At 50.1% G+C, this 27211-nt stretch overlaps 2 protein-coding genes across 2 annotated transcripts; both read left to right on the plus strand.

Annotated features, from left to right (window-relative positions):
* Window positions 1-6303: 6303 nt before the first annotated feature.
* On the plus strand, window positions 6304-13317 carry LOC311611712 (uncharacterized protein; the record flags this gene model as incomplete). The annotated part of the gene is made up of 6 exons (XM_084864153.1): window positions 6304-6369; window positions 10396-10525; window positions 10868-11013; window positions 11466-11603; window positions 12213-12347; window positions 13042-13317. Exons 2-6 carry the CDS (start codon window positions 10447-10449, stop codon window positions 13315-13317), a joined length of 774 nt encoding a protein of 257 aa, XP_084720279.1. The 5' UTR covers window positions 6304-6369; window positions 10396-10446.
* A 1461-nt stretch (window positions 13318-14778) lies between these two features.
* On the plus strand, window positions 14779-24750 carry LOC311611035 (protein Daple-like). The gene is made up of 6 exons (XM_084862737.1): window positions 14779-14893; window positions 17114-17300; window positions 18433-18554; window positions 20384-20473; window positions 20777-20952; window positions 24573-24750. The coding sequence occupies exons 1-6, from the start codon at window positions 14790-14792 to the stop codon at window positions 24689-24691; spliced, it is 798 nt and encodes a 265-aa protein (XP_084718863.1). The 5' UTR covers window positions 14779-14789; the 3' UTR covers window positions 24692-24750.
* The last annotated feature ends 2461 nt before the right edge of the window (window positions 24751-27211 follow it).

A 27211-nucleotide genomic window follows, 5' to 3' on the forward strand; every position in this document is an offset into this window, starting at 1 on the left:
GGTTTCCTCTTCCAGCTCCTGATCCTCGGAGTTTAACCTTTTATGTCCAGTGGCCGAGTGGCTGGCCACAGCTGCTAGTTCTGTCTCGGGGTCTTCCTTCCCAGGTCCCGCAGGTCTGCGACTGTGGAGGTCTCACTTCCCAACTGGACCATGGACACCGCTGCATGCCTCCTCCAGGCTCAGCGCGCCTTCAGAATGAGTGCTGTTAGATGGCAGCCTTGCAGACAGCGCTGGGCGGTGGTCCTTCTCCAGTGAGCCAGGTGGCTGCTGGCCAAGGCAGTCCACCTGGACCTAGAAGACGAGAGGCTGTGCTTACAGGGAGGCTCCAGTGCTGGGGCGGATTGCTCTGTGCGGCATCCACCAGTCCGTGTGGCCGTGTCTCCATACTGTGCACTCAGACTGTTTTTAAAGCGGTTACCCTGTGGGCGTGTGTATCCTCCCATGTATATAGATGCGTTGATTTTAAAAGTACTGACTCTTTCAGCATAAACACTTCAGCTTGTTGAAAAGAAGGATCCCTGAGAGGAACTTGCTGCCACGATTGCCAAGTGTTTGCGATGATGTTTGGTTGGTTTTATCCGTGCAGGTCAGATTATTGTAGGGAGGCCCCAGTGAGGAAGTTTGATGACGTCTATAAAAAGGGAAGCGAGGGCAGAGAGGGTGGCAGCCTGTTCACCATCATTGCCCATTTGTATGACTTCCACGTGGTACAGTCTCTCCCCATTTGGAGAAACTTTAATTTGGAAAAACTTACTGGAACTTACGCAGAGAAAGGTATGGAACTGTTCCTATTAATGCTGAGAAATGTGGGCTTTTCGCTGAGAAAAGATGATGTTCTGTCCCTGGAAGTGATCACAGAGACCCAGGCCAAAGCCAGCCGGGCAGGCGGCAAGTTCCAGGACAAGACCAGGTACCACTCAACCTGCCTCCTAAGTGCCTCAATCCTCAGAAGCTGACCAGCACATAGAAATAAGTGGGGTAGATGCTATGTTTCATTTCCTAGAAATATGTTATCTTCTGATTTTGTGATTTGATGTTTTAATCTTTAAAACTAGAGGCCCAGTACATGGACTTGGCTCTCAGACATCCCGCAAGGATCCCAGATTGCGAGAGGGCAAAGGCCAGGCCGACAGACCCCACTGGTGCATGTTCTCAGCTTGGGCCTTCAGTGGGCAGGAGTACTTGCAGGAGACCCAGGCTCAAAAGGGAAGATGGGTTCTTTTCTGAAATCCTGAAATAGTCACTGGGAGGAGTTGTGGTCTGAGCCCTCTGAGGAGGTCCTGAGGCCCTGAGGTGGGTAGTCTCAGGGTTAGAATCACTGACTTTCAGACATTTGAGAGGAAGAGCAGGAGAAAGAGCAGGAAACAAGCCATAGTGTCCCAGAGAAGAAGCTTCCCCCTCTATTGGATGCCCAGAGCTCAGGTTTAAAACAGAGACTTTGGCCTGGCCAACGGGTCTCAGTGGTTGAGCATGGACCTATGAACCAGGAGGTCCTGGTTTGATTCCTGGCCCTTGACAGCAATTGAACTCAGGACATTGCGGTCCATAGGCTGACACTCTATCCAGTGAGCCAAACCGACTAGGGCAATAAAAATATGTTTTTAAAAAATAAATAAATTTTAAAAAAGCAATGTCAGCAGAGACAGAAAGTACTCATCGGGTTGCCTAGGGCTGGTGGGTTCTGGGGAATCAGGGGATGGCCTTTAATATGTTTTTGGAGCTTCTTTCTGGTGAGCTATGAAAATGTTCTAAAATTGTGGAGATGGATGCACAACCTTAAATATACTCAGTGTACACTATGAGTGGATTTTGATGGTTCATGAATTATATCAATAAAAAGTCAACATTTGGAGAAATCTCAGAAAGGAGTATGTGGGAAGACTCTACTGATCTTTCAACTTTTCTCTTAGTATGACCTTATTCAAGATTAAAAGTTCCAGGACAAGACCAGGTACCATGGGTCACTCGACCTGCCTCCTAAGTGCCTCAATCCTCAGAAGCTGACCAGCACATAGAAATAAGTGAGGTAGATGCTATGTTTCATTTCCTAGAAATATGTTATCTTCTGATTTTGTGATTTGATGTTTTAATCTTTAAAACTAGAGGCCCAGTACATGGACTTGGCTCCTAGACATCCCGCAAGGATCCCAGATTGCGAGAGGGCAAAGGCCAGGCCGACAGAAATGAAAAGGCCAGGATTGGAGGAAGGAATGGCAACTATTGTGGAGAGGAGGGGTGACTCAGAGCACAGGGACAGGTGAGAGGAGCGCACGTGGATGCTCAGTGGGAGGAATTGGGGTGGAGGAGCGGGAGAGGGAAATAGAGAACTGTGGGTAGTGGTCAAGGCCCTGGTGGAGGTCTGGTGGAGGCCAAATTTATGTTAAATTACTGCAGAGGCTGGAGTGGGATGGTCAGCCTGAGACCATCTGGTGTATCAGCAGTGATGGCCATGTGCAGAGTTGGTTGATTTCTTCCCAAGTTGAAGGTCAGTTATATAGACAATTTGAAATGATGGCTTTCTCTTTCTTTTGTTTATATTTTTAGGATTCCCTTTATGCTGGAAATGATGTTGGTACTGAAAAACAATGACATGCAGAGGATTCTGGGCTTTGACACTCAGCCAGTGGAGACACTGAGGAAATTGCAAAGAGCTTTGGTGAGTCATCTTTACTCCTAAGTGCTTTGAGTTCCTTGTGGACTTGAACCCACCGTGGACGTCTGGGAGGCAGTTGGAGCTGTGGGTCAGGTGGCCGGCCTGGTCAGCAGGAGTTCTGAGGGATCGAATGGCACCTGCGTTTCTGTGTGAGACCCTGTGAGTGGCCCGTGTGCAGGAGAGTCCCTGTGATAAGCATCCCCCACACTTAGCCTGTGGTGCTGGACTCGGCTGTGAAGCAGGGTCACCACAGAACCTTTTGATCACTTTGGAAGAGGGCCCCTCCAGGACCAGAGGGGCCTTGTCTGTTTAACCTCCCTCGGTTTTTGTTTTTTTTTTTTTACGTGGGGCCACAGCGGAGAAGCATTGCCCTGTCTGGTCAGGGGAAGTACTCTGTAACTTCCTTTTTTATTTTTACTTTTTTGAGAGAATTATTATTTTATATATATTTTTTTATTGGTTTCAGAGAGGAAGGGAGAGGGTGGAGAGAGAGAGAAACATCAATAGGAGAATCATTAATTGGCTGCCTCCTGCATACTCCACATTGGGGATTAAGCCCATAACTGGGGCATGCACCATGACCTGGAATCAAACCATGACACTCAACCCCTGAGCCAGGCCAAATAGGTTCAGGTGCCAGTAAAAATGCTTGTATAAATTAAATATATATATATATATATATATATATTGTATTACTGGTTTAGTTCTCTTCAAGGCATTCTTTGAAACTATTGGGAAATGTAAGAATTTAGAAGTTAAAATTTGAAAGTTACTTTCTAAGACCTAATGGAACCCAATATTTCTTTAAATCCTATCCCAGGCATATGCTTCCTGATTTGAGGGAGAGAGAGAATCGTTGATGTTAGAGAAAAGCATCAGTTGGTTGCCTCTCATATGCACCCCCACTGGGGGCTGAATGCCCAACCTAGGTATGTGCCCTGACTGGGAATTGAACCCCCAGCCTTCCATGTACAGAATGATGACCCACCCAACTGAGCCACCCCAACCTGGTCATGGAACCTATTTTTAGAAAAGAAAACCTTATATTCCTCCTGATATTTCTGCATATCCAAGGTCCAAAATACAGCTAAGTCAATAGGAATTCATGGAACAACACGATGACTTTGAGTGGGTTAAATGAGATATAATGTATACATCATGCTCATTGCTGTGCCAGGCTGGCACTCACTCGGTGGTGGTTTCAGTCGGCTTCATCCTGTTTTCTGTATCATTGTTATGTATTTTTTCTAAAATAGCTCTAAGTTCATAAATTTTGCATCATTTCTCTGAAACGTTGGCCCAAAAATTTGGGACCAGAGAGTTTAAAATTTTACCATCCACTTAACATTTCATTGTCATAAGCTCTAAATTTAACCATTATTAAAATCTTAACTTGTATATTGATGATAAAGGAAGTGATCTACACTAATAAAAAAGCAATATGCAAATTGTCCATTGCTTCACGACATCCAGCAGCCAATCAGGAGTAAGTATGCAAATTAACCAAAAAAATGTGGCAGCAGCACCATCCCCAGCTGCTCTGGACTTCTGGGCAGCACACATGCAGGTGTAGAGTGGCCGGGCAGGGCGGGACGCCAGCTATGAAGGGTAGGGTTGGGGGCAGAGGGAGCTACAGGAGTGGTGCTCTAGCTGGAGCAAAGACTGAAGGCTCTGGCTGCAACAAATTCTCCAGCCAGAGCAAAGGCCAAAGGCCGCAGCCAGAGGGAAGACCTGGGTCCCGGGTGCCTGAGGAAAAAAAATGGTGCCAGCAGCCAGGGGAAGGAAGGCCTATTGCATGAATATTCGTACAATAGGCCTCTAGTTTTCAATAAATAAGACTCTCTTTTTTTAAAAATCCTACTGGAGGATATTTTCCCATTGATTATTAGAGAGAGTGGAAAAGAGAGGGAAAGACAGAAACCTTGATATCAGAGAAACACATTGATTGTTTGCCTCTAGCTGCCTCCCAACCAGGGCCCAGGCCAGGGAGGAGTCTGCCACCGAAGTACATGCCCTTGACTGGAACTGAACCAAGGACCCTTTAGTCTGCTGCTCGACACTATCACTGAGCCAGACCAGCTAGGAGAAGGTTCTTTACATTTATATGTTATTTGCTATGTGCTCAGTTCCGGTAACTACATCTATAGATTTGTTTCCAGTTTAGATCACATTTTGTTTGACATCATTTTAAATCTCATTATGCTTCTCATAAATTAGAACTATTACATTTATGAGACAGGTTCTAGAGGAGCAATTGATTGAGATAGTTATGAAATAGTAACATCGTTAATTTTTTATTTTTAAATATATATATTTTATTGATTTTTACAGAGAGAAACAGGGAGGGATAGAGAGTTAGAAACATCAACAAGAGGGAAACATCGATCAGCTGCCTCTTGCACACCTCCCAATGGGGATGTGCCCGCAACCAAGGTACATGTACTTGACAAGAATCAAACCTGGCATCTTACAGTGCACAGTCTGAAGCTCTATCCACTGAGCCAAACAGATTAGGGCAATAATAACACCTTCAGGTAGGATTTTTTTTCTTTCATTTTTGTTCTTTTGTTAGGGGCAGGAATAGAATGTTGGGGACTAGCTATAATAATAACTATTAATCATGCTCTGTTAACTATGATTGTTCTGTTTGATCAGAGAAAGCACGTTCTATTCTGTTTGAGAGTTGTAGGCCTTGGGGCAGGGGAGCCAACATGGGAATGCAGCTCCTGAGAAAGGCCTAGATTAACCTTTGTTGCCTCTAAGCTGGTACCCGAGGCACCCGCCTCTGCCAACTCCAGCCCGCATTGCATGTACCTGTAACCACTGTACATTGCCTACTTTCCCATGGGTGTAATTTCTACTTTCCCATGGAATCTGTGTCATTCTACCCAACATCAGCAGCTGGCTTATGGGGAGAGTAGAGCAGATGTTTGTGGATGACCTGCTGCTCTCCCATTCTGCCCACATTGATGGAATAAGCGCCATATATGAGCCAACCCAGTGTCTGCTACATTCGTTCCAGTAGTAACCAGCAGCCTGGACCCATTGATTGCCTGGTTTCACTTTAAGTAATTCCCTAACAGTTATTGGAACTGGACAGTTAATAATGCCAATCAGTACTCCCACCCACCAACGTAAGTCCAAATATTGCATGTAGTTAAAATGTTCAAAATTTATTTTAAATTAAGAATGAATTTTTTAATTACCCAAGTAAAACTATTATTAGTTTTGAAATAATTAAAACACTCTTAGCACATTGGTTGACAGCCTAAATGTTTAAATTCTGTTCTGAGGATACCTGCATATGTGTCCTCTAAATATATTTCTTGCATGTGCTAATTTAATACTCCTTGCACAGAGATCTATGTACAATACATTTTTGATAAAATGTTTTCCAGTTCAGCAGGTGTGGCTCAGTGATTGAGCATCAAACTCTGAACCAGAAAATCACTGTTGGATACCTGGTCAGGGCACATGCCCGGGGCTCAGTCTCCATTATGGGGCATGCAGCAGGCAGCCGATCAATGATTCTAAAAGGAAGTGAATAAAATATTTTCCAAATATACAGCTTTACTTTCTTCATTTTGCTAATAAACTACACGTTAATGAATGGCCTGTCAAATTGTTTTTTAGGCAGTTGACTGGTGGAGTTCAGGTGTTCTAATGTGTGAACTTTTCACAGTTGATGATGAGAATTTGGGAGCTGCGCTCTCTAGGTAAGACTCCACAAAATAAAATGAATGTGTTGTTATCTAAAAGCAATGGATCGAACTTCTGTAATTTGGCTGATGGGAGAACAATAATTTTTAGAAATGTGGATAGACAAAATTAGAAATAAGCAGATAATTTTTATTTTCATTGATGTAGGATATGCATATTTATAACCTTTATGTTTCTTTATATTTTATATATCCTAGACCTAGATGTTAAGTTTCATAGGGAGAGTGTCCTAATTCTGTGTATTCCAAAGCAGTTAGCATGAGCGTGAGCCGCTGGCAGAGCCGTTTAGAATGCAGGGCAGCGGGCTGTTAGGAATGGGGGGCATGGAAACAGCGGAATGTGTGGTGCAGAGCCGGTGGGAGAGGAGTCGGTTGTGTTTGGAGTTGGTGGGAACGGAGTCGTTGGGTTCAGAGTCGGTGCGTAAAGAGTCGGTGGACGTAGAGTTGGTGAACTTAGAGTTGGTGAACTTAGAGTCGGTGAGCGCGGAGTTGGTGAGTGCAGAGCCTCTTCATCTGTAAGAAGGGACTGTCCCTGCCTCCCCCTCAGGGCTGCTGTGAAGAGTGAATGTGCAAAGACAGAGGGCACCCAGTGCAGGGCCAGGAATGGGCAGAGAGATGGTGCCCAGGTGAATCCAGGGTCTGTGAGCAAACCCTTCCTGCTGCCAGGCTTTGATCAGAACTGTGTCCACTGATGGCAGGTCCATGGCTTCTCTTCTACCCAGAAGCTTGGGTTCTGGCCCCTGTGGGGAAAATGGACATGAGATGGAAAAGCAGGAGCTACCGCCCACTCTTAGTCATTAGAACCCATGAGTGGGGCCAGCCTTAGAAAACTGCCCACTGAGAGCAACCGTCCCATTCCATGTATGCGTGTTCCCAGACTGTGAGGGCATTCAGGGGAGACTCGGCCCCTAAGACACCGAGTGGTTCTGGAAGGGCTCCTGGGGCGGGAGCAGAGATGAGGGGAAAGAGCTGAGCAGCTCCCCATGTGTGCTGGGCACTGGGACAGGAGTAAGTCCAGTAGACTCCTCCGGTGAGGGGGCCTGTGAGGGACCAGCCGTGGCATCCCACACCCAGCATGTGCCTGACACCCAGAGGCCCACAGTATTGTTTGTTGTATCTTAGCCCTCATGTCCAGGAAACTGCTGAGAGCTGCCGAGAGCTGTTGGCTTTCCAAGAGGACATGTGTGAACCGTTCAGATAGGAACTGTGGTTGAACAAAAGCTCACCCGAATAGCCATTTATTTCCAGCACCCAACCAGTGGAGTGACTATGGAATCGAGAGGCCTACACTCAGCCCTGAAACCCCGGGATCAACCCTTAGTCCAACCCATTCCTTGAAAAGGAAATGGCTCAGCAAAGTCCCATGCCTGGTGCACTCGTCCAATAGACAGGGCTGTGCATGTCAGACACTCTCGCGCCACGTGTACAACGGATTGGGGCACTTTCAGGCTTATGTTGTGCCCTTCTCTTACTGGGTTTGGATTGCTGTCCACGCAGTGACCTGTGATGCTGAAGAGTTGCTTGCTTAGCTCAGCAGCTTGAGTAAGCAACAGACAGGGCCTTCCTGGTGGGGGCCAGTTCCCCAATTGCAGGCTCCATGCCCAGGAGTGGCCTTAGGGAGGCAGCCAGTCAATGATTCTCTCATCATTGCTGTTTCTCTCCCTCTTCCTTCCTCTCTGAGATCCATCTATAGATATAAAAACCAAGGTGACCAGATGCCTGGTCATTAGCTATGACACACACTGACCCCCAGAGGGCAGATGCTCAACACAGGAGCTGCCAAGCTGCTGTCACTTAGTAGTGGGGTTCTCGGCTGCCGCACCCAGAACCAGAGAGGAGGGAGACCAGTTCTGGGGTGTGTCACCTGGGAACCACGCTCTCCCAATCTCAGACCCCTCGGGGGATGCTAGAGAGGTTATTTCAGCCTGATTCCTGCAGGCCCGTCCTCTGTCCTCTGAACCACACTGGTTCATGAATTGGTGAATTACTAGGCCTCTAGTAAAAATATATTTAAATCCTATATAATCCTATATAATAAAAACCTATTATGCTAAGAGTCCAGTTGTCTAGCGGCCTTTCAACCAATCAAAGTGTAATGTACTAATGATATGCTAAGGCCACTCAACTGCTTGCTATGACGTGCACTGACCACCATGGGGGAGACAGTCCTCTGGTCAGCCAGTTACTATGGTGTGCACTGACAGCAGGGGGAAGATGCTCCAACAGGTAGGTGAGCTTGCTGCTGGCGTCTGGCCAATCGAGACTGAGCAAGGCAGGCCGGAAACGCCCTGGAGCCCACATATTCTCCCTGCCCAACCTCTAGCATCTCCTCTCCCCCCCAAACCCCTCATCATGCACTCGTGGGGTCAATGATCATGGCCTGTGCCCTCTCACAATCCAGGACCCATAGGGAGATGTCTGAGAGCCAAATTCAGCCCTATCCTGCAGGCTAGGCCAACGGACCCCACTGGTACACAAATTCATGCACTGGGCCTCTAGTGTGTATTTATACTTAAAGGAACAAACAAACACACAAACAAAACAACAGATAGGGCCTTACTGCTGTGTTGCTTTTCTGTAAGGATGGGTGTTTGTGAGTGAGTATTGTAAAAAGGGTCTCTACAGAACAGAACAGAGGAGTTAAGTCACCTGCCTAAGGTCACACAGCTAGTAAGTGGTGGGCCAAAGATGTGAGCTCAGGCTGTTGCATCCAGAGCCCATACTGTTAAAAAATTTTAAATTTTAATTGTTTTAAAAAACAACAACCAACTACCCAGAACTGACCATCTCAGCCATTTTCAGGTGTATAGTATTAAGTATATCCACACTGTTATGCCACCCCTGAGTCCATACTTAACCTCCTGCCAAGTGTGGAAATAAAAACATACGTATGGTAATATTAAAGGGAAAGAGAAGTATTTAAAATGCAGGGGTGCCAGGGAGAAACTACGTACAATGGACATGCATGGAGCATGAGAATGAGAAGCTGGCCAAGATGTTAAGTTCATAGGAGTGTCCTAATTCTGTGTATTCCAAAGCAGTTAGCATGAGCGTGAGCCGCTGGCAGAGCCGTTTAGAATGCAGGGCAGCGGGCCGTTAGGAATGGGAGGCATGGAAACAGCAGAATGTGTGGTGCAGAGTCGGTGGGAGAGGTGTCGGTTGTGTCGGAGTTGGTGGGAGCGGAGTCATTGGGTTCAGAGTCGGTGGGTGAAGAGTGTGGACGTAGAGTTGGTGAACTTAAGAGTTGGTGAACTTAGAGTCGATGAGCGCGGAGTTGGTGAGTGCAGAGCCTCTTCATATGTAAGAAGGGACTGTCCCTGCCTCCCCCTCGGGGCTGCTGTGAAGAGTGAATGTGCAAGGACAGAGGGCACCCAGCGCAGGGCCAGGGATGGGCAGAGAGATGGTGCCCAGGTGAATCCAGGGCATGTGAGCAAACCCTGAGAGCCATTTTCAGTTCGATCCTGCAGGCCAGGCCAATGGACCCCACTGGTGCACAAATTTATGAACTGGACCTCTAGTGTATGTTTATACTTAAAGAAACAAAGAAACACACAAACAACAACAGATAGGGCCTGACTGCTGTGTTGCTTTTCTGTAACGACGGGTGTTTGTGAGTGACTGTTATAAAAAGTGTCTCTACCGGTTTTTAGGATGTGGGTTGAGCTGTGCTTTGGGAGTTCCTACAGCCATTCCAAGGCATGTTAAACCTGCTAAGGGACCGCAGAGCTGCCCGTCATCATATTACCTGCTTTAAAGCCCTGTGCTGTGCGCCACTTTGTTCATACACCACTCAGAGACGTTGGGTGTCTTCATCACCTAGGCCACCGGGCCAGCGTGTCTTTTAGTGGCTGTAGGTCTCCCAGCTGGGCCCTGTGTTGCAGTCACTTCTGTGCAGCTGTGTTTTGGGAAGTGAGCAGGTGCATGGAGCCCTTCATCCTGGGGAAGGAGGGTGGGTGCACAGGGGCGGGGCCTGTCCAGAGGGTGACATGGGGGCATCCTCACCACTCCCTCTTTCTGCACTAGGATCGTGGACACGTTCCCCAGCAGTTCCCTGAGGCGCTGCTGGGGGACAGCATGGCCCTCGAGGCTCAACAGCTGCCCAGGATGAACCAGCCCGCCCACCGGAGCTGGGAGATGGAGCAGCTCTCTGAAGGTGGGTAGCAGCCCCTGCTGCCTGGGAGCCAGGCTGGTTGCGGTTTCTCCCTCCTCCAGGGAGCTGAGCCCTTGGCTCTGAACCTCATGTGTGAGCCCATCCTCACCCCAAATGAATAGGGTTTTACTCAAGGGCCATTGGAACTGTTTCATTGCAATTCTCCCCAAGGGGAACTTGAAGGGTCTGGCAGCCTTGAAGTCAGGACATGAACTACAAAGTAAGTGTTGCCAGATTTCTCAGCTCCCATGCGGACAGCTCGGGGTGATGGTTGTCTCGGGGCCGGAGGCAGAGAGTGGAGGCCAGGCCCCGGAATCTGGGCTCTGACTGGACTTTGCTCTTTAGCCTCCAACAGTGCCATACAGTTGAAAATAGAAGAACAGACCCTGGAGGGCACGGCCCAGGAGGTGCAGGGTGGCTCCGTGGCCCTGCAGGAGAGGAGCGTCAAGATCCAGGAGCTCCAGGAGGAGAACCAGCTTCTCCGGAAGCAGGTACCCGTGGGTGGTGTCTGGAACATACGGGCAAGCAGGTGGCCAGGGGGAGCACCCAGGTGTCGGTGAGGATGCGCAGCTGGGAGAAACGCGGAATGCAGGGCAGCCACAGTAGTGGGACAGGAGTCCTCATGGAGCAGAGTCCCTCGGCAGCATGACTGTTCCTGCAGCAGAGTGAGCGGACACTATGGACGTCTGTGTGCCCCATGGCCTTCATCTTCATCTGTGACATGGGTTCATGATGTGCCCCTGTAGGTGGTGTGAGGACCGTATGCATTAGTGTAGGTTAAGGGTCCAAGCACATAGTACCGGTAAGTGCTCTCAGAAAGGAGACCAGCGAGCGCCCTGTTAGACAGCACAGGGCGGGCCTGGGAGGGAAGCAGTCGTGGAAGCCACGCCCGTGTGTGTAGGACCTTGGAGGGGCCGCTTCACGGCTGGTCTTGGCCCTGCAGGTGGATGAGTTGCAGTTGCAAGTGCAGCTGGAGAAGGACAAGAGCCAGGAGTGGGAGACACTCACTGAGGAGCTCGTGAACGAACTAGAGCAGGTGCTCAAGGAAGTTGGCACCCTGAAGGCAGACAGAGCCCTGCAGGTAGGCCTCCCCTGGCGCCCCTGCCTGCAAGGGGGAGCGTCCGGGATCACAGCCCTGTCCTGGTCATTGATCAGTGATTCCGGGGTGACCAGTTCCTCACTCACCTGCAGCTCAGAGCAGCAATCCTCAGCTGCAGCAGGGGGATGGGGACAGGTATCTCCTCCCAGGGACTCTGGCCATCTCGTTTTTGATTGACAGGACTTGGGGGAAGAGAGGGGAGGTGCTCCTGGCTGTGCTGCAGTGACGCCAGGGATGCTGCTCAATGTCCGGCAGCCCCTGGCACAAAGAATGATCCCGCTCCATATGTCCAGGGTCACCCTGAGAACCCGGCACACCTCCAGGGCCGATCCGCATGGCACTGCCACAAGTGCCATGGAAGGCAGCTCAGCGCTGGGGCAGTGGCTCAGTGATGCCTCCCAGGTGCCAGGCTTCCCTCTTCCTGCTCTGCCACCCTGTGGAGTGGCTATTGTACCTCCCCAAATGGGAAGGAAGGTTTTTCCTTGAGAAAAGGCCTGGGAAAGTGTTCTGTGGGGTGACACATTTGGGCTGTGCTTTAAAGTTCCCTCCATGAAACGGACTCTCACACGGGCTGGGTCTTTGGCTCTGCAGGTGGCAGAGTTGGAGATGCAACTCCAGGTCGAAAAGGATAATGGCCAGAACTTGGCAGACATCAACAAGGAGCTGCTGAAAGATCTAAAGCAGGTGCACGACGCTCTGGTCACCCTGAAGGCGGAGGCCCCACAGGTAGGCCCTCCAGAGCACATGCTCCCCTGGTGCCCCTGCCTGCAAGGGGGAGCGTCCAGGATCACGGCTGTGTCCTGGTCACTGATCAGTGATACCTGGGTGACTAGTTTCCTCGTTCAGCTGCAGTTCAGACCAGCATTTCTCAGCCGTGGCAAGGGGACAGGGACAGGTGTTGCCTCCCAGGAACACTGGCCATCTTGGATTTGATTGGCAGAACTTGGGAGAGGGGAAGGGAGGTGCTCCTGGCTGTATTGGGTGGATGGTTGTTCTGTAAATATCCAGGTAAATTGGTTGGTAATGTTGTTCAGATATTCGGTATCCTTACTAATTTTCTATGACTGTCTTTTTCAGTAGGCTTTTCAAAGTAGTCAGAGAGGGCACCCAATGAGTTTATGCAGAGAAAGGGCACAAGTTTCCCAAAAAAGGTCCCGTGTATGGAGGGGCACAGGATTCAGTGTAGCACCATGTGATAGTCCGTCTATGCTTTGGGCCCTCTCAGCACACTTCCTTCAGTGCTGGTAGAACTGTCTTCAGCACAGCTGGGATTTGCCTGTCCTGAGGGTCCCTGCTATTTTGGTGCCTTCAACTTGCCCTGCTCTTGACCCCTCACTGCTTGTGGGGCTGCGGGGATGTAGAGTCTATGACTCCCAGGACCTGCACCCGGTGAGGCATCATCACCTTTTCCCTCCTGCAGGTGGAGCCTTCCTCCAAGGACCAGCAGGAGGCCAAGGACAGGGAGCTGGAGGAGTTGTATGATCTGCTGGAGCAGCTGATTGGAGCCCATGAGGCCCTCCTGCAGGACCACGGGAGCCTGGGGGCGCTCCATGAGCACCTGTCTGGGCAGTACCAGGCCCTCATGAAGGAGCATATACTCCACAAGACCCTGCTGCGTGGTTCTCTAGAGGTGGAGAGCAGGGCGTCCCAGCTAAGGTGGGTGCCAGCAACTGTCTGGGTGACGAGCGAACTCTGAAGGCCTTATCCTTCAGGCCCTAGAAGGGTAATATGCTAATTAGTCCTACCAGACATCCTCCAGGATGGATCCTGACAAAGCCGGGGCCTGAGATAAGCCATCAGCGTCCTGGGTGCCTGTGGCTGCCCAGAGGGATGGAAACCAGGGTTCTGGGCTCCTTAGGCTAGCTGGAGGAGGGAAGCCTGGATCCTGGGTGCAGGAGCTGAGGCAAAGACTTTTAGGGGCATTCAGGCAGGCAAGGGAGGAGTTGGGGGCAATCAGACCAGCAGGGGAGCAGTTAGGGGTGATGAGGCAAGCAGGCAGAGGTGGTTAGGGGCAGGCAGGCAGGAGGCAGAGTGTTTAGGGGCAATCAGGCAGGAAGGCAGGAGAGCAGTTAAGAGCCAGCAGTCCTGGATTGTGAGAGGGATGTCCGAGGGGTCTGGGATTAGAGAGGTTCCAGGCTGGGCTGAGGGACCCCTCCGCCTCCTCACCCTTCACAAATTTCGTACACCGGACCTCTACTGATATTCTTAACATCTGCTCACATGGGAAGGTTTGTGCAAGTGGCATCTGACTGGCTCTGAAGGAGGGGTTCATTGTCCTTCTGCAGGTAGCTCCTTGCTTGGTAGACCTCCTGTGTTACTCGTGGTTTGGCTGGTTGCTCAGATAGCCGGAGCCCTTGGTCTGTCTGCAGCAGGGCTGCAGGGTGGGAGGTGGAGGTGCCTGGAGCCCATACTGGTGGCTCTGTGTTCATTTCACTGGACGCCTGACTGGCACCCTCACTACTTTGTCCCCAGCACACATTTCCTGGGTGTCAAGCCTCGTCCCAGAGACTCAGTGGGGAGTGAGACTTGCAGTTTCTGCCCTGCAGTAGGGTGGTTACCAACGGTTCTCTGCAGCCCTCCAGAGAGGCTATGCGGGACCCTATAAACACTGAGGCAGGAAGAAAATAAAAGCCCTGAGCGGAGGGGGATCTGAAGGAGAGGGTAAGGGCTGGTCTGGGGTGCCTGAAGGGGGTGTGTGGGTGTGCACATGCCTGTGTGCCACTGGCCTCTGGCAGCTGCTGGAGTCCCAGCAGGAAGGCGCTGGCCCCCATGCTGCCTGGCTCAGCACAGGGAGACACTGTTCCTGAGGAGGGCGAGGGCTCATCTGGCCCAGTGAGGGGAGGGGAGGGGGCGGGGGTAGAATTCCCTGAATATGTGCTAGTTTCTTTGAGACGTGTGAGTTCAGAAAACAGTGTTGGTGCTCCCAGCGGCTAACAGAGAGAGGCTGCTTAGACAGGGACCGGAAGGGACCCTGGAGAAGGGTCGGTGGGAGGAGGGACACTCGGCTCCCGGGCTGGAGGAGACCCGTGTCCATCCCCGCCTCCCTCAGCTCTGCAGAGAGAAGCCGCTCACGGAGGCTGTGCAGTCTCCTGTCTGTGGGTGCCTAGCGGGTGTGTTTCCCTCCCCAGGGAGCAGGACCAGCTCCAGCACAAAACAGCTCTGCAGGAGATGAGGACCCTCCTGAGCACCGAGAGGGAGGCTCTGAAACAGGAGCAGGAGGCCAACGCCCTGGCCTCGCAGGAGAAGCACAGGCTGCAGCAGGAGGTCCACAGGTAACCGCCTCCGCCCCTGCAGCGCATCCGCCAGGTTTCATTCAGAGCAGCTCACTCAGCACCACTGAGCTAAGCTCAAGCCAGTCTCCTGGCAATGGTGCATCTTTCCCCTCCCTGTCATGTCACAGCTGGACGGTCACAAGGTAAAGGCCCGCCAGCTGGTGGCTGGATGGAAGGATAGCAGCACTGGGATGCCGCATTGTCTAGGCTTGGCTGCCCTCCCCTCCCACCTTGATGATGGTGATGACTGTATCGGGCATGGGCCCCTTCATCCTCCACACCAGCCATCCCGTGAGGGAGAGACACTCGGTCCTCGGCATTCATGCATTCCCTATTGGTGCATTCACCTCCTCGCTGAATGCACTTGAACCCCAAATCGGTAGCTGTGGCCTTTCATGGGCCTGTCCAGACTGTGAGCTACTGGGGTCGCCTGATGGGCACATTTGCAGATGAAGTTGAACAGGACCTTTGGCTGCTGCCTTGTTTCAGCTCTCACACTGCAAACCAGAGTCCCCTCTGTGGTCCATTGAGTGCCATGGAGTTCTGTTTTGTGCTTTTTGGTGGTGACATTGCTGTTTGAAATGGCCCCCAAATGCAGTGCCGAAGTGTCCCCAAGTGCAAGGCTGCGCTGGGCCTCACGGGGAATAAAGCAGCGTCACATGGGGTTCATTTTGGTCCCGAATGTGGTGCTCTTGGCTGTGAGTATATTACACAAGGCAACTTGACAACTTGATCAGTTGACAAAAATGTGGCCAGAGACTCACAGGAACCGTCGGGGACAGTTTCAGTATCCACTAAATGAGTGTTCTCGGTGGCTTGATAGGACATTATACCGTGAATCATGAGAATTGGCTGCACTATTTTATTCCTTTTCTTAAAAAGCACACACACACACACACACACATACACATACACACACACACACACACACACAAAAAAAAAAAAAAAACAGATGAGGAGAGAGGCTCAGAGAGATTAAATAACTTGTTCAAGTTCATGCTCCTAGTCAGGATTCAAATCTAGGTCTTGTCTCAACCCATAGGCAGGACCATATGAAGCCTTCCTCCCCACAGCCTGGTTTTAATATGTATCGGGGCTACAAGCTCAGGTGCCTCCGGTGGCCAGGCAGGTCCAGCAGGTGGGGAAGGAGTGTCAGCGTGAGAGCAGACCCTCGTGGAGAATCCATACCCTCTGAGGGCTGTGAGCGGGGAGGCAGGCCCGGGCTGCCAGGTCACTCCTATTTTTAATTATTTATTTTTTTAATCCTTAGCCCAGGATAATTTTTCCATTGGCTTTTAGGGAGAGTTAAAGAGAGAGAAGGAGATGGGGGGGCGGAGAGAGAGAGAAAGAGAAACATCGATGTGAGAGTGTCACATCTCTTGGATGTCTACAGCACACAACCCAACTTTACAGGGGAACACACTCACAACCCAGCTCTGTTCCTTTGACTGAGACTTGAACCCATGACCTTTCTGTACATGGGCTGATGCTGGAACTGCTGAGCCACACCTTTTGTTTATGCTTTCTCCCCACCCGCTGAGGAGCTAAATATTTGAATGTTGATATGAAACTTAACATTTTTAAAATATTGATGAACTAATTAACTTAAATTGAAAAAGACCGTGATGTGGGGCAAACAGGGCACATCTGTGTTCAAATTGAGTTCATGAGCCTATGGTCACGTGAGCTTTCTGGTATAAACCTTTCCCTGGAATCCAGTCGGGCAGGTATGATGATGATGATGATGATGATGATGATTTCAGGGGATTTTCATAACACTCCCAAATCTCATATTTTACTTGTCTCAGGAGTTGAAATTAGACAGGGACTTGGAATTGGGGAGAAGAGCTGGGCATATTTTATATAGATTTAGAGCAAAACTGTTCGATTCCACGTATTTCAAAAGAATTTCAGCCGAAGAACCCTTTGTTCCAAGTCGACAGTCACGCCCATGCCTTCCCTGGGAAGGACTCTCTCGAGTGCTCTGTTGAAGTGGTGTCCGAGCCTGCCTGTCCTGTCCCCTCAGCCCACGGTGGGCAGCTGGGCTAGCCTCCTAGAGCCCCATGGACACAGTGTGAAAACCGCCGATTTTGTTCAATCCTCATTTACACACGGGAAGAACGGGGGCCCAAGGAAGGTGTGGTTTTGATTAAGGTGCACACAGGGGATGGAGGCTGGGAGTGCTCCTCACCCTTTGGCCCTGTGGCTCTCCTCCCCCAGGGTCACCTTTTGGACCCAGATGGTGGAGGGGGAGCAGAAGGAGCTGCGCAGTAAGAACAAACACATGCAGGCGTCTCTGGAGCACCTTCAGGAGGAGGTGAGGCTGTGGCAGATCCGCTACGAAGGGGCCCAGGAGGACCTGCAGAGGATGGAGGTCAACGTGAGGAAGCTCAAGAGCCAGTGCGAGGTGAGGCCTGGGCGGTGGGCTCAGGACACCGGGCTTGTGCCCTGGGCGACAGCCTTGGCTCAGCCAGGTCGGAATGGGTCCTCACTGGCGTCTGTGCTCAAAGACTGAGTGAATGCCACACACAGGCCGAGAGGAAGCTGGGGGCATTTGAAGGGGACAAACCCCATGACTGGTGGGGTTGCGTTAGAAACACCTTTCACCTGACCTTGGCTTTTGCAGGGTCAGGGTGGTGCATGGTAACAACCAAATACTGTTTTATTTCTGACCCCTCAGCTTAGCACTTTGCTCCGTGCTCACCCGTGTCCTCTCATTGAATCCTTCCAATGACGTTGTGAGCTGGAGTACCCATCCTGTTCCCTCTTAAGTAGTGGGTTCCAGTCCAGTTTGTCTGAAGCCAAAAGTTGCAACTTTCCTGCTATACCAACCGAATGCTATTCTAGAACAAGAGCAGACCAACCTCAGCCCAAAATTCATATCCAGCCCCTCCCCTGTGTGTTTCTATGTCTGTGAAACAAGAATATATATATATATAGTATATACTATATATATAGTATATACTATATATATACTATATATATATATTATATATATTATATATATATTTAAATTTTATTGATATCAGCGAGAGGAAGGTAGAGGGCGAGAGGGGTGGAAACATCCATAATGAGAGAGAATCACTGATGGGCTGCCTCTTGCAGACCCCTACTGGGGATCAACCCCACAACCTGGGCAGGCCCTTGACCGAGCATCTTAGCAGCGACCTCATGGTGCCTGGGAGGACCCTCCACCAACTGAGCCACACAGTCGGGCAGCTTATTAATAAGATGTTCTACATTGTTTTTTAAGATTGTGATTAAGGCCTCAGAATCAGTTGTCTATTTTGCACTTGCGACACATCTCAGCTCAGACCGGCTGTGTTTTCAGTGCTTGGTGGCCACAGGAGGCCGTGGTTGGCTGATGGGACGGTGCACTGGTTGTCCCCATGTCATTGGCTGGCTGGGTCATTCCCACTGGCGTAGATCACACCGCAGTGGCCTCTGAGCACGTGGCCCATTTCTTCTTTTGGGAACATTTCCCAGCAGTGGAATCACAGGGCGCATGGTGTGGGAGACATTGCTGCCCTGTGTTTTAGATGCTGGTTGGTGAGAAGGAGAACCTAGAAGAAGAACAAGATAACCTGAGAAACCAGATTGAGACATTGACGGACAGGAACAGAAAACTTCTAACAGAGAATGAGGACCAGGCGTGGCTCATGTGAGTGGTGTGTGCTGACCTGTCAACACAGGGGTCCTGGCTTCCAGCTCCACGCCTAGGCCTGGCCTTCTGGGCAGAGAGCCGCGGGCACACTGGTGTCCCAAGGACAAGGGACACACCATCTTCCCCGTGCATCCTCCTCTCCTTTTCCTGGAATGGTTCTCAATTTCTGCAAGTAGGGGTGGTTGGCTTTTCAAAGATACTGCCCACTGCCAGAGGGTTCTTCATCGGCTTTTGGAATTCAGTTCAATTTAAAAAAAATGACAGCGGTAAAGAGTGGTGCCCAGGAAAGGAACTCAGATGGTGGGCTGAGCCATTTCTGTGTGATTTCCCTTAACAGGCTGGAGAGAGGGTCTTGGTGCACTGGGTTATTCTTCTCCTGCCAACACAACACATTCCTGGCTTTGGCATAGGCCCTGCGAGGTGCACAGACCAGTGACCAGGTGGCCAGGAACTAGTAGCATGATGGGATGTGAGCAGAGCTGTGTGTACTGCAGACAGATGATGAGGAGCTTCATAGAGGCCTAGAAGGAAGCGTGGTGGTGGGAGTTGGGGTGCTGCTGCTGACCCGGATGGGGACAGGGCGGGCCGGTGGGGGGCGTGAAGGTGGAGCACGGGGGTCTGGGTGCAGGGAAGGTGCAGGCAGTGGCAGGAGGGAAGGCGGCAGCAGGTGGAGCCCAGCTGTGGAAGGCGTCCATGCCCGGCTGCCAGAAAGGAGGGCAGGAGGAAGAGCCTTGGTGTTGGAAGCCTTGTGATAGGACGTTAGGTAACCCGAGATGCATCTTGTGGGTCCAGGGTGGTCTTCCTCCCTTGGTGCCGTGCTGCTGGACTGTCCTTCCCTGTGGTCAGGAATGGCTGGCCATGTGGACAGAGGGACATGGCCACAGTGACCGCGGGGGCACTGTCCCAGCTCCCCGGGGTCATGGTGCTGCTTTCCTACTCTCTCGGATTCTTCTGCTCGTCTACCTATCCAGGTTGGCCACCTACCCAGGATGCTGACATGGAAAGCCACACTGTAGTTTTGGGGTAGAGATGACTGTGGCCTGAAGTTGGCTCTCGGTAATGCAGCGGGTAAAAATGACCAGCAGAGGTTGGGCAGGTGCCAGTAAGAATCATGGGGCTGGTGCCCAGTGGTTTTGCATTAGACAGTGTCTGCAGGAGGCCAGGGAGATGGCAGGCTTGCTGAGCCTGCTCTGAGCAGAGTGTGCCCCAGTCTGGGGAGGGTGTGGTGCCTGCCCTGCGGGAGTCTGTGCTCCTAGGGCTGGAGGGCTGGTCAGAGCCCTATGGGAAAGCGCTCTGGCAGAAGGCCAAGCAGCAGGGCTGTGGGGAGAGAAGAGCACAGATGAAGAACAGTGCCAAGGGCGCTGGGAGCAGAGAGGGTGCTCAGGGGCCTAGCAGTTTGAGAGCCATCACTTCTCATGGGGCGCTTACTTCATGGTGAACTCGCAGAAATTTCCTTGTGCTGACGGAGTCTGAGCAGCTGCCTCAATCCAGAGGACTCATTTTCCACCGAGGAAACCAGGGTCTGAGCTGTCAAGGCCCACAGTTTCCGACCCTGAGTGTCACATGGGTCGGGGCTTGCTCTCCTGAGCTGATGTTCAGCCTGATCGGTGCTTCAGGTCTCCTCACCTGTTAGGGTGCCCGGACTCATGTCACATGTTTCATCCTCACAGTCTGGACACCGCGATCATACAGGCCATGAGCACCATGATGTCCGAGTCCCAGGAAAATGCCGGTCCTTCTGGGCCGGGTCCCAGGCTGGGCCGGTGAGTCAATTTGAGTGTTTTATTTTAAAAACCAGATTGTTTTTCTTTCTCCTCTATTTACAGAGAGAAAGTAAATTTACCCACAGTCAAAGTGGAAGAGGAGGAGGAAAGAATCCTGGATTCCTGTGAATCCCAGGCTCCGGTTCACAAGAAGTGAGTTGATTTAATGGCAGTAACTTAAGCCCAGAACAGAGATCTTGCTCTTTCTCAAGTGGGGAAAGCTGTGGCCACCTAGAGCAGGGACCCGTTTGTTGGCCCGCACCTTCCCCTCTATGGCAGATCCAGAGCGGGGTCTGTGTGAATTCACTGCAAATTGTGTTCTACCTCCTGTGCCCCACATAGGAAGATCATGTTGCTAGCGAAGAGCTCCATCCTTCTGAACCCCAAATTAACAGCCACATGCCCGGCTGGAGGGACAGTGAGGGTTGGAGTGTTCTAAACCTCTACTTCTAATAGGAAAAAGCGCTGGATGCGAGCTAGAGCGATTGTCAAATTCTTCAAACGCAAAAACAGCTATTCGAGAAAACCAGGAAAGACGACCCCCGACTGTCCTCCCGAGACCGTGGAGGCCTCGCCATCGTGCTCGACGTGGGCGGAAGAGCGAGTCACCCACAGTGCGCCTGTGGGGAAAGGTAGGAGGCTGACTTGGCTGCAGGCGGGAAACGAAGGGGAGGACCTCAGGTCTCCTTCGTGGACAGGGCAGCACCAACCACATGGCGTGCTGGGTGTGCACACGTGTGAGGAGCCTGAAGGGGGTGTGCTCCCTCCTTAGATATGTGAACAACCAGATAGAAAATATAAGCCCACGTCAGTGTTGGGGCAGTCTCATCCCAGAACAATAGTTCCTTCAGCATGAGACCCTCCCCCATCACACACAGGTGGTGGGTCCTGGAATGTCCATAGCAGATCTCCATACAGTTCCCACAGAGAGAGCTCAAGAGGGTATGATTTGGGGTTCCTTGTATCTTCCAGGCCTAGGATAAGCCTCTTCTGGGGGGAGATCCCAGTGCATTTAACACATGATGGACATGTGCAAGGTCTTCAGCAAGGCTTTGGGGGCTCTGATCTTTCTGTCCCTCTGAATAGCAGGTGGGGTTCTCTTCTCCCACCTTCCTGGCCTTGAGTCCTCCCACCAGGGGGCGCTGTGCCTGGTCATTCAGGGCTGTGGATGGGAGTGAGCCAGAGGCTCTGCAGTGGGTTTCTAGTTGCATGAGCTGCATGTGTTTTATCAGATCTGAGAACTGTCAGTTATGTACCCAATATAGAAGCTGCACGATTATGTGCCCATAAAAAGAAATGAATGGGTGGTGCCAGTGATGATTTTGGCAGAATTGCCACCTAGCCGACAGTGACTGAGAGAGATCCTTGAAGCTGCATCCTGATTTCAGAGATGTGAGGTTTGGAGGTGAAAATGTGCATCTTATAACCAATTAAATGTGGCTTCCTTTTTAAATTCACTTTTAAATATAATTGTGTAGATTATTTACCTGTAAACCTGCCCAATAAGCCCCCTGAGAAAGCTAAATGTTAGGAAGGACACTAGGGCTTTCTGAGGACCAGGGCCGTGCCTGAGACTACTCGTGTGCTCTCAGAGGCTGGCGTCACAGCACCTGACAGGCCCCAGGGCCTCTGACAAGCCGCCTTCTGAGTGTGACGTGTGCACAAGCCTCTCCGGGTGGCATTCACCACTTCAAGTCCTGGTGTGTCACTCAGGATGCAAAGGTGAAGTGTGCACACCCATGCCCCCTGTGTGGGGACTGATGCTTGCATTCCCAGTCTGTACAGCAGGTGAATGCTCTCGTGCAGGTAGATGATAAGGAAGCTTACTAACATTTGTTCTATTTAGCGGGTTCTGTTGCCTCAGGATTTCATACGGCTCCTTAAATGTTGTGACATTTACCACCTCAACTTGTGTTACATTGATTTAATGAATGTAATCAGCCTAATTGAGTTAGCAACCCTTTCAGAGAAAGAAAAGCTTGACTGATCCAATCTGTTGTTGGGCTCCATGAATGAGCAGGTCAGTGTAAATATTAGTAACGGCAGCTGTGCAGTGGTGCTTCCTGGGCTCAGCACCTTTAGGTAGTGAACCTGCTTTGTCTACCGCCTTTAGGTCTAACTGCCGGGGAGGTAGGCACGACTCCTACCCCCTTTCCAGAGCTGGGAAAGTGAGGTTTGACAGGGGTAAGCACTGGCCCAGAGAATAAGTGGTGGAGCTGGGATCCGAACCCAGGTCTGATGGATTACGGGCTTGAACTTTAACCCCTGTGAGCACTGCCTGCACTTCAAGCTGCTTTGGTCCCTGAAGATGCTGAACCAGCCTGGGCCCCTGCATTGAGTAGTCAGTCCTTATCTTGTGCTGTGAGCTTTGGCCAGCAGATGGCGCTGTGGGGACAGAAGTAACCAAGTAACCAAGGTTCCTCTATGGTAGGGGTGTCGAACTCAATCAGAGAAGGGGCCAAAATCTAAAATCCAGCCTAAATCGCGGGCCGAATGGTTTACTGAACAGTCATAAACTGACAATGTCATAAACTGACAGCGGAGTGCAGTGATGACAGCACGGTGCGGGCCACATTGCAAGGCCTGGCGGGCTGGATTTGGCCCGCGGGCCTTGTGTTTGACACATGTGCTCTATGGACTTGAACCCTCAGTCAGAAATCATTGGGTACATCAGTTATGTTCATGTACATGTACATGACATGCTCAGAAAGTTACACCAGTTGTCTGCTCTGATAAGACTACAATTTAAATGCGATGAAGGGTAGATTTAGAGCAGAGGATGTGTACGGATCTAAACAGGAATATTTTTTCAAAATATATTTTTTATTGATTTCAGAGATGAAGGCAGACAGAGAGAGAGAGAGAGAGAGAGAGAGGGAGAGAAACATCAATAATGAGAAAGAACTATTGATTGGCTGCCTCCGGCACTCCTCCTACTAGGGATTGGGCCGCATTCCGGGATTGTCCCCTTGGGACCTTTTACTCCACAGGCCTATGCTCTGTCAACGGAGTGAAACCAGCTAGGGTTAAGCAGGAATAATTCTTGATGTTGAGAGTGTTTTGGCATCAAAAAGAGGTAGAGCCCTATCTGCTTTGGCAGAGGTAGTTATTTTCATTATTTTCAAACTTATCCTCTATAAGAGGTTATGTTAGATTAGGGGTGTCGAACTCAATCAGAGAAGGGGCCAAAATCTAAAATCCAGCCTAAATCGCGGGCCGAATGGTTTACTGAACAGTCATAAACTGACAATGTCATAAACTGACAGCAGAGTGCAGTGATGACAGCGCGGTGCGGGCCACATTGCAAGGCCTGGCGGGCTGGATTTGGCCCGCAGGCCTTGTGTTTGACACATGTGTGTTAGATGTATAAGAATTATTGGTGAGCCCTGTCTGGTTTTAGCTCAGTGGTTAGAGTGCTGACCTACGGTACAAAGGGTCACAGGTTTGATTCCTGGTCAAAGGCATGTACCTCGGTTGCAGGTTTGATCCTGGGCCCCATTTGGGATTCATGTGAGAAGCAACCAGTCTCTCTCACATGGATGTTTCTCTCTCTCTCTCTCTCCCTCTCCTTCTCCCTCCCTCTCCTTCTCCCTCTTCCTCTTCCTCTCCTTCTATCTCTCCTTCCCTCTGTTTCTCCCTCTCTCCCGCCTCTTCCACATTCTCTCTAAAGATCAATGGAACAATATCCTCCAGTGAGGATTTAAGAAAAAATTACTAGTGAATAGTGGAGGTAGACAATTTTACTACAGAAACATACCATTAAGCATTCCAAGCTCTTGGAACAGGAGCAGGAGTTAGTTGTGTGTGAGCCTAGGTGTCAGGGAGCCTGTCATTAAAGTGGATGAGGAAGCCCAGCTGGTGTGGCTCAGTTGGCTGAGCATCATCCCATGAACCGGGAGGTCACGGTTCGATTCCTGGTCAGGGCACGTGCCTGGGTTTCAGGCTCAATTCAGGTGGCAGCCAATCCATGATAGAAACATCATTGATCTTCCTGTTTCTCCCCTTCCCTTCCTTTCTGAAATCAATAAAAACATATTTTTAAAAAAGGATGAGAGGGAAAAGTCAAGTCCTAAGTTAACAAACATCTTATTTGATAATCTAACACATTGAAACTGAAAAATGATCTAACGCATCAGCTCCTAGAGCAATATAGACTTCTATAGCGTCATTTGTTAATATTCAGTTCATTTATTGGCTGTTTTGTGTTGTTTTCTTTTTTCCTTCTCTTGGTTATCTGGGGATAACCCTTTAGCTGCTCCACCCAAAAAGAACAAAAAGAAGAAAAAGGACAAGTCAGCAGCGGCCCGCCCAGCTTTGCTGAAGCGCCTTCAGTTCTGGTCATCCTTGGACACCCCACCCCCTTCCAAATAGGCTCTCCCTCTTTCGAACACTAGATATTCCGTTCCCTTTACCAGTTCCTCACCAAATACCCTCCCTCGTATATAAAACAAAAACAAAAAAAACCAAAAACAATCCAAAAAAAATAAAAAAATAAAAAATTCAAAACAAAATTCCCTCCCCCCCAAAAAATCCAAAAAACAACAAAAAAACCACCCATAAAAGACCACCAGTGACCTGTAGCGAAAAGGCAAAGGACCCGTAGTGGCCCCCTCCTCCCGACCCCAAAGAAGCTCCGGAGCCTTCAAACTACCAACGTGCCCTCGAGGACAACGGCCTCCTCTCCTGTCGGCCTGCGGAGCCTGGAGCGGCTGTAGGAGAGGAACGAGGTTCCCGGGCTGCTTCCATTTGTCTGTTAGTGACAACGCTGCGCCAGCCCTAAGGGTCACACACCACATGTGGGACTCCGTCTAATCCTCCAGCCACTGCTGTCTTTGGAACAAATCCACTGTGGCCTGGGGACGCTCACAATGCAAACAGACTTCCCAGAGGTAGACACTATGTGAGCGGGCCCCTTAGAACACGTGTTAGCTACATCACCTCCATTAAAGCGTGCGTGTGCGAGTGAGCGGATACACACATGCACGCCCTCTCTAAGGGCTGGGCCCTCGTAGTCCAGAAACTCAACTCCCTTTCCCAGAAGCCTGGTGGTCCCAGGGGAAGCCCCTACCAGCCAGACTACAAAGACCTTGAGTCCTGGGTGGACCCTGGAGTCAGGCTCACTGTTAACCCAGAGCGTGGCCAAGCCTGGCCGGGCCCCACGTCCTGCAGGCCAGGGTGGGCTTCCAGGCAGGTGGCCTCAGGCTTTGCCTCTGTCCAGCCGGCTCCTGGGGCCACACGGGGACCTGCCTCCCCTGCTCACTTTTCTATAAACACTGGGTCTGCCCGGCCTGGTGACGGGGCAGAGAGAAGCCCTGCCCGCCCCTCCCAGCAAGTGGCCACAGTGTGCAGAGGGGAGCGTGTGCGAGAGGCAGGGGCAGCCTGATTTGGAAAGTGGCTGCAGCTCCCCAGTGTCCCCATGGAGATGAGACTCTGATTTACTGTCTCTGAGGGACTTCCTGGGGTAGAAACCACATTTAATATACTACATTCAGGTGTACCCCCTTGTGAAATATATGTGCTTTTTAGACTTATTTTTATTTTTTAATAAATATTTATTGTTAAGATTATTACAATTGTTTCTCCTTTTTTCCCCCACATAGCTCCCCTCCACCTGGTCCCCACTCTACCCTCTGACCTCCCCCCCCCCCCCACTATCCTCATCCATAGGTATATGATTTTTGTCCAGTCTTTTCTCGTACCCCCCACAGACACCCCTTTCCCCCTGAGAATTATCAATCCCTTCCCATTCTAGGCCCCTGATTCTATTATATTCACCAGTTTATTCTGTTCCTCAGATTTTTAATTTACTTGACTTTTAGATTCACTTGTTGATAGATATGTATCTGTTGTTCCTAATTTTTATCTTTACTTTTTTCTTCTTTTTCCTCTTTTTAAAGAACACCTTTTAGCATTTCATATAATACTGGTTTGGTGATGATGAACTCCTTTAGCTTTTTCTGATCTGTGAAGCTCTTTATCTGCCCTTCAATTCTGAATGATAACTTTGCTGGGTAGAGTAATCTTGGTTGTAGGTTCTTGCTATACATCACTTTGAATATTTCTTGCCACTCCCATCTGGCCTTCATAGTTTCTGTTGAGAAATCAGCTGATAATCATATGGGTGCTCCCTTGTAGTAACTAACTGTTTTTCTCTTGCTGCTTGTAAGACTCTCTCTTTGTCTTTTGCTCTTGGCGTTTTAATTATGATGTGTCTTGGTGTGGTCCTCTTTGGATTCCTTTTGTTTGGGGTTCTGTACACTTCCTGGACTTGTAAGCCTATTTCTTTTACCAGGTGGGGGAAGTTTTCGGTCATTATTTCTTCAAATAGGTTTTCAGTGTCTTTCTCTCTCTCTTCTTCTGGCACTCCCATAATTCTGATGTTGATACGCTTGAAGTTGTCCCAGAGGCTTCTTACACTATCTTCAACTTTCTAGATTCTCTTCTCTTCTTGCTTCTCCGGAAGAGTGTCCTTTGCCTCTTTGTATTCCAAATCTTTGACTTGATTCTTGTGTTCTTCTAGTCTGCTGTTGGATCTCTGTATGTTTGTTTGTTTGTTTTTTATTTCAGTCAGTGTATGTTTAATTTCTAGTCAGTTTAATTTCTTTTTCATATTCTCGAGGGTCTTGTTAAATTTATCGGCCTTTTCTAGGAAATTTTTGAAAAACCTTATAACCATGGTTTTGAACTCTATATCCAGTCTTTTGTTTTCTTCCATCTCTTTTGTTTGAGATCTCCTTCCCTTTCTCAGTATTTTTGCTGCTTATGCAAAAGCAGCTGTGTGGAGCCTGGGCGGGTTTGTAGAATGTGTGGGGTGTGGCCTCAGGGTGGGGAGGGGCCTAAGGGTGGGGTGGGGTCTCAGGACATCACTAGGCTGGGGTGGGCAAACAGCTA

The sequence above is a fragment of the Pipistrellus hanaki genome (assembly GCF_964339955.1).
Source record: "Pipistrellus hanaki genome assembly, chromosome: 1".
Taxonomy (NCBI): domain Eukaryota; kingdom Metazoa; phylum Chordata; class Mammalia; order Chiroptera; family Vespertilionidae; genus Pipistrellus; species Pipistrellus hanaki.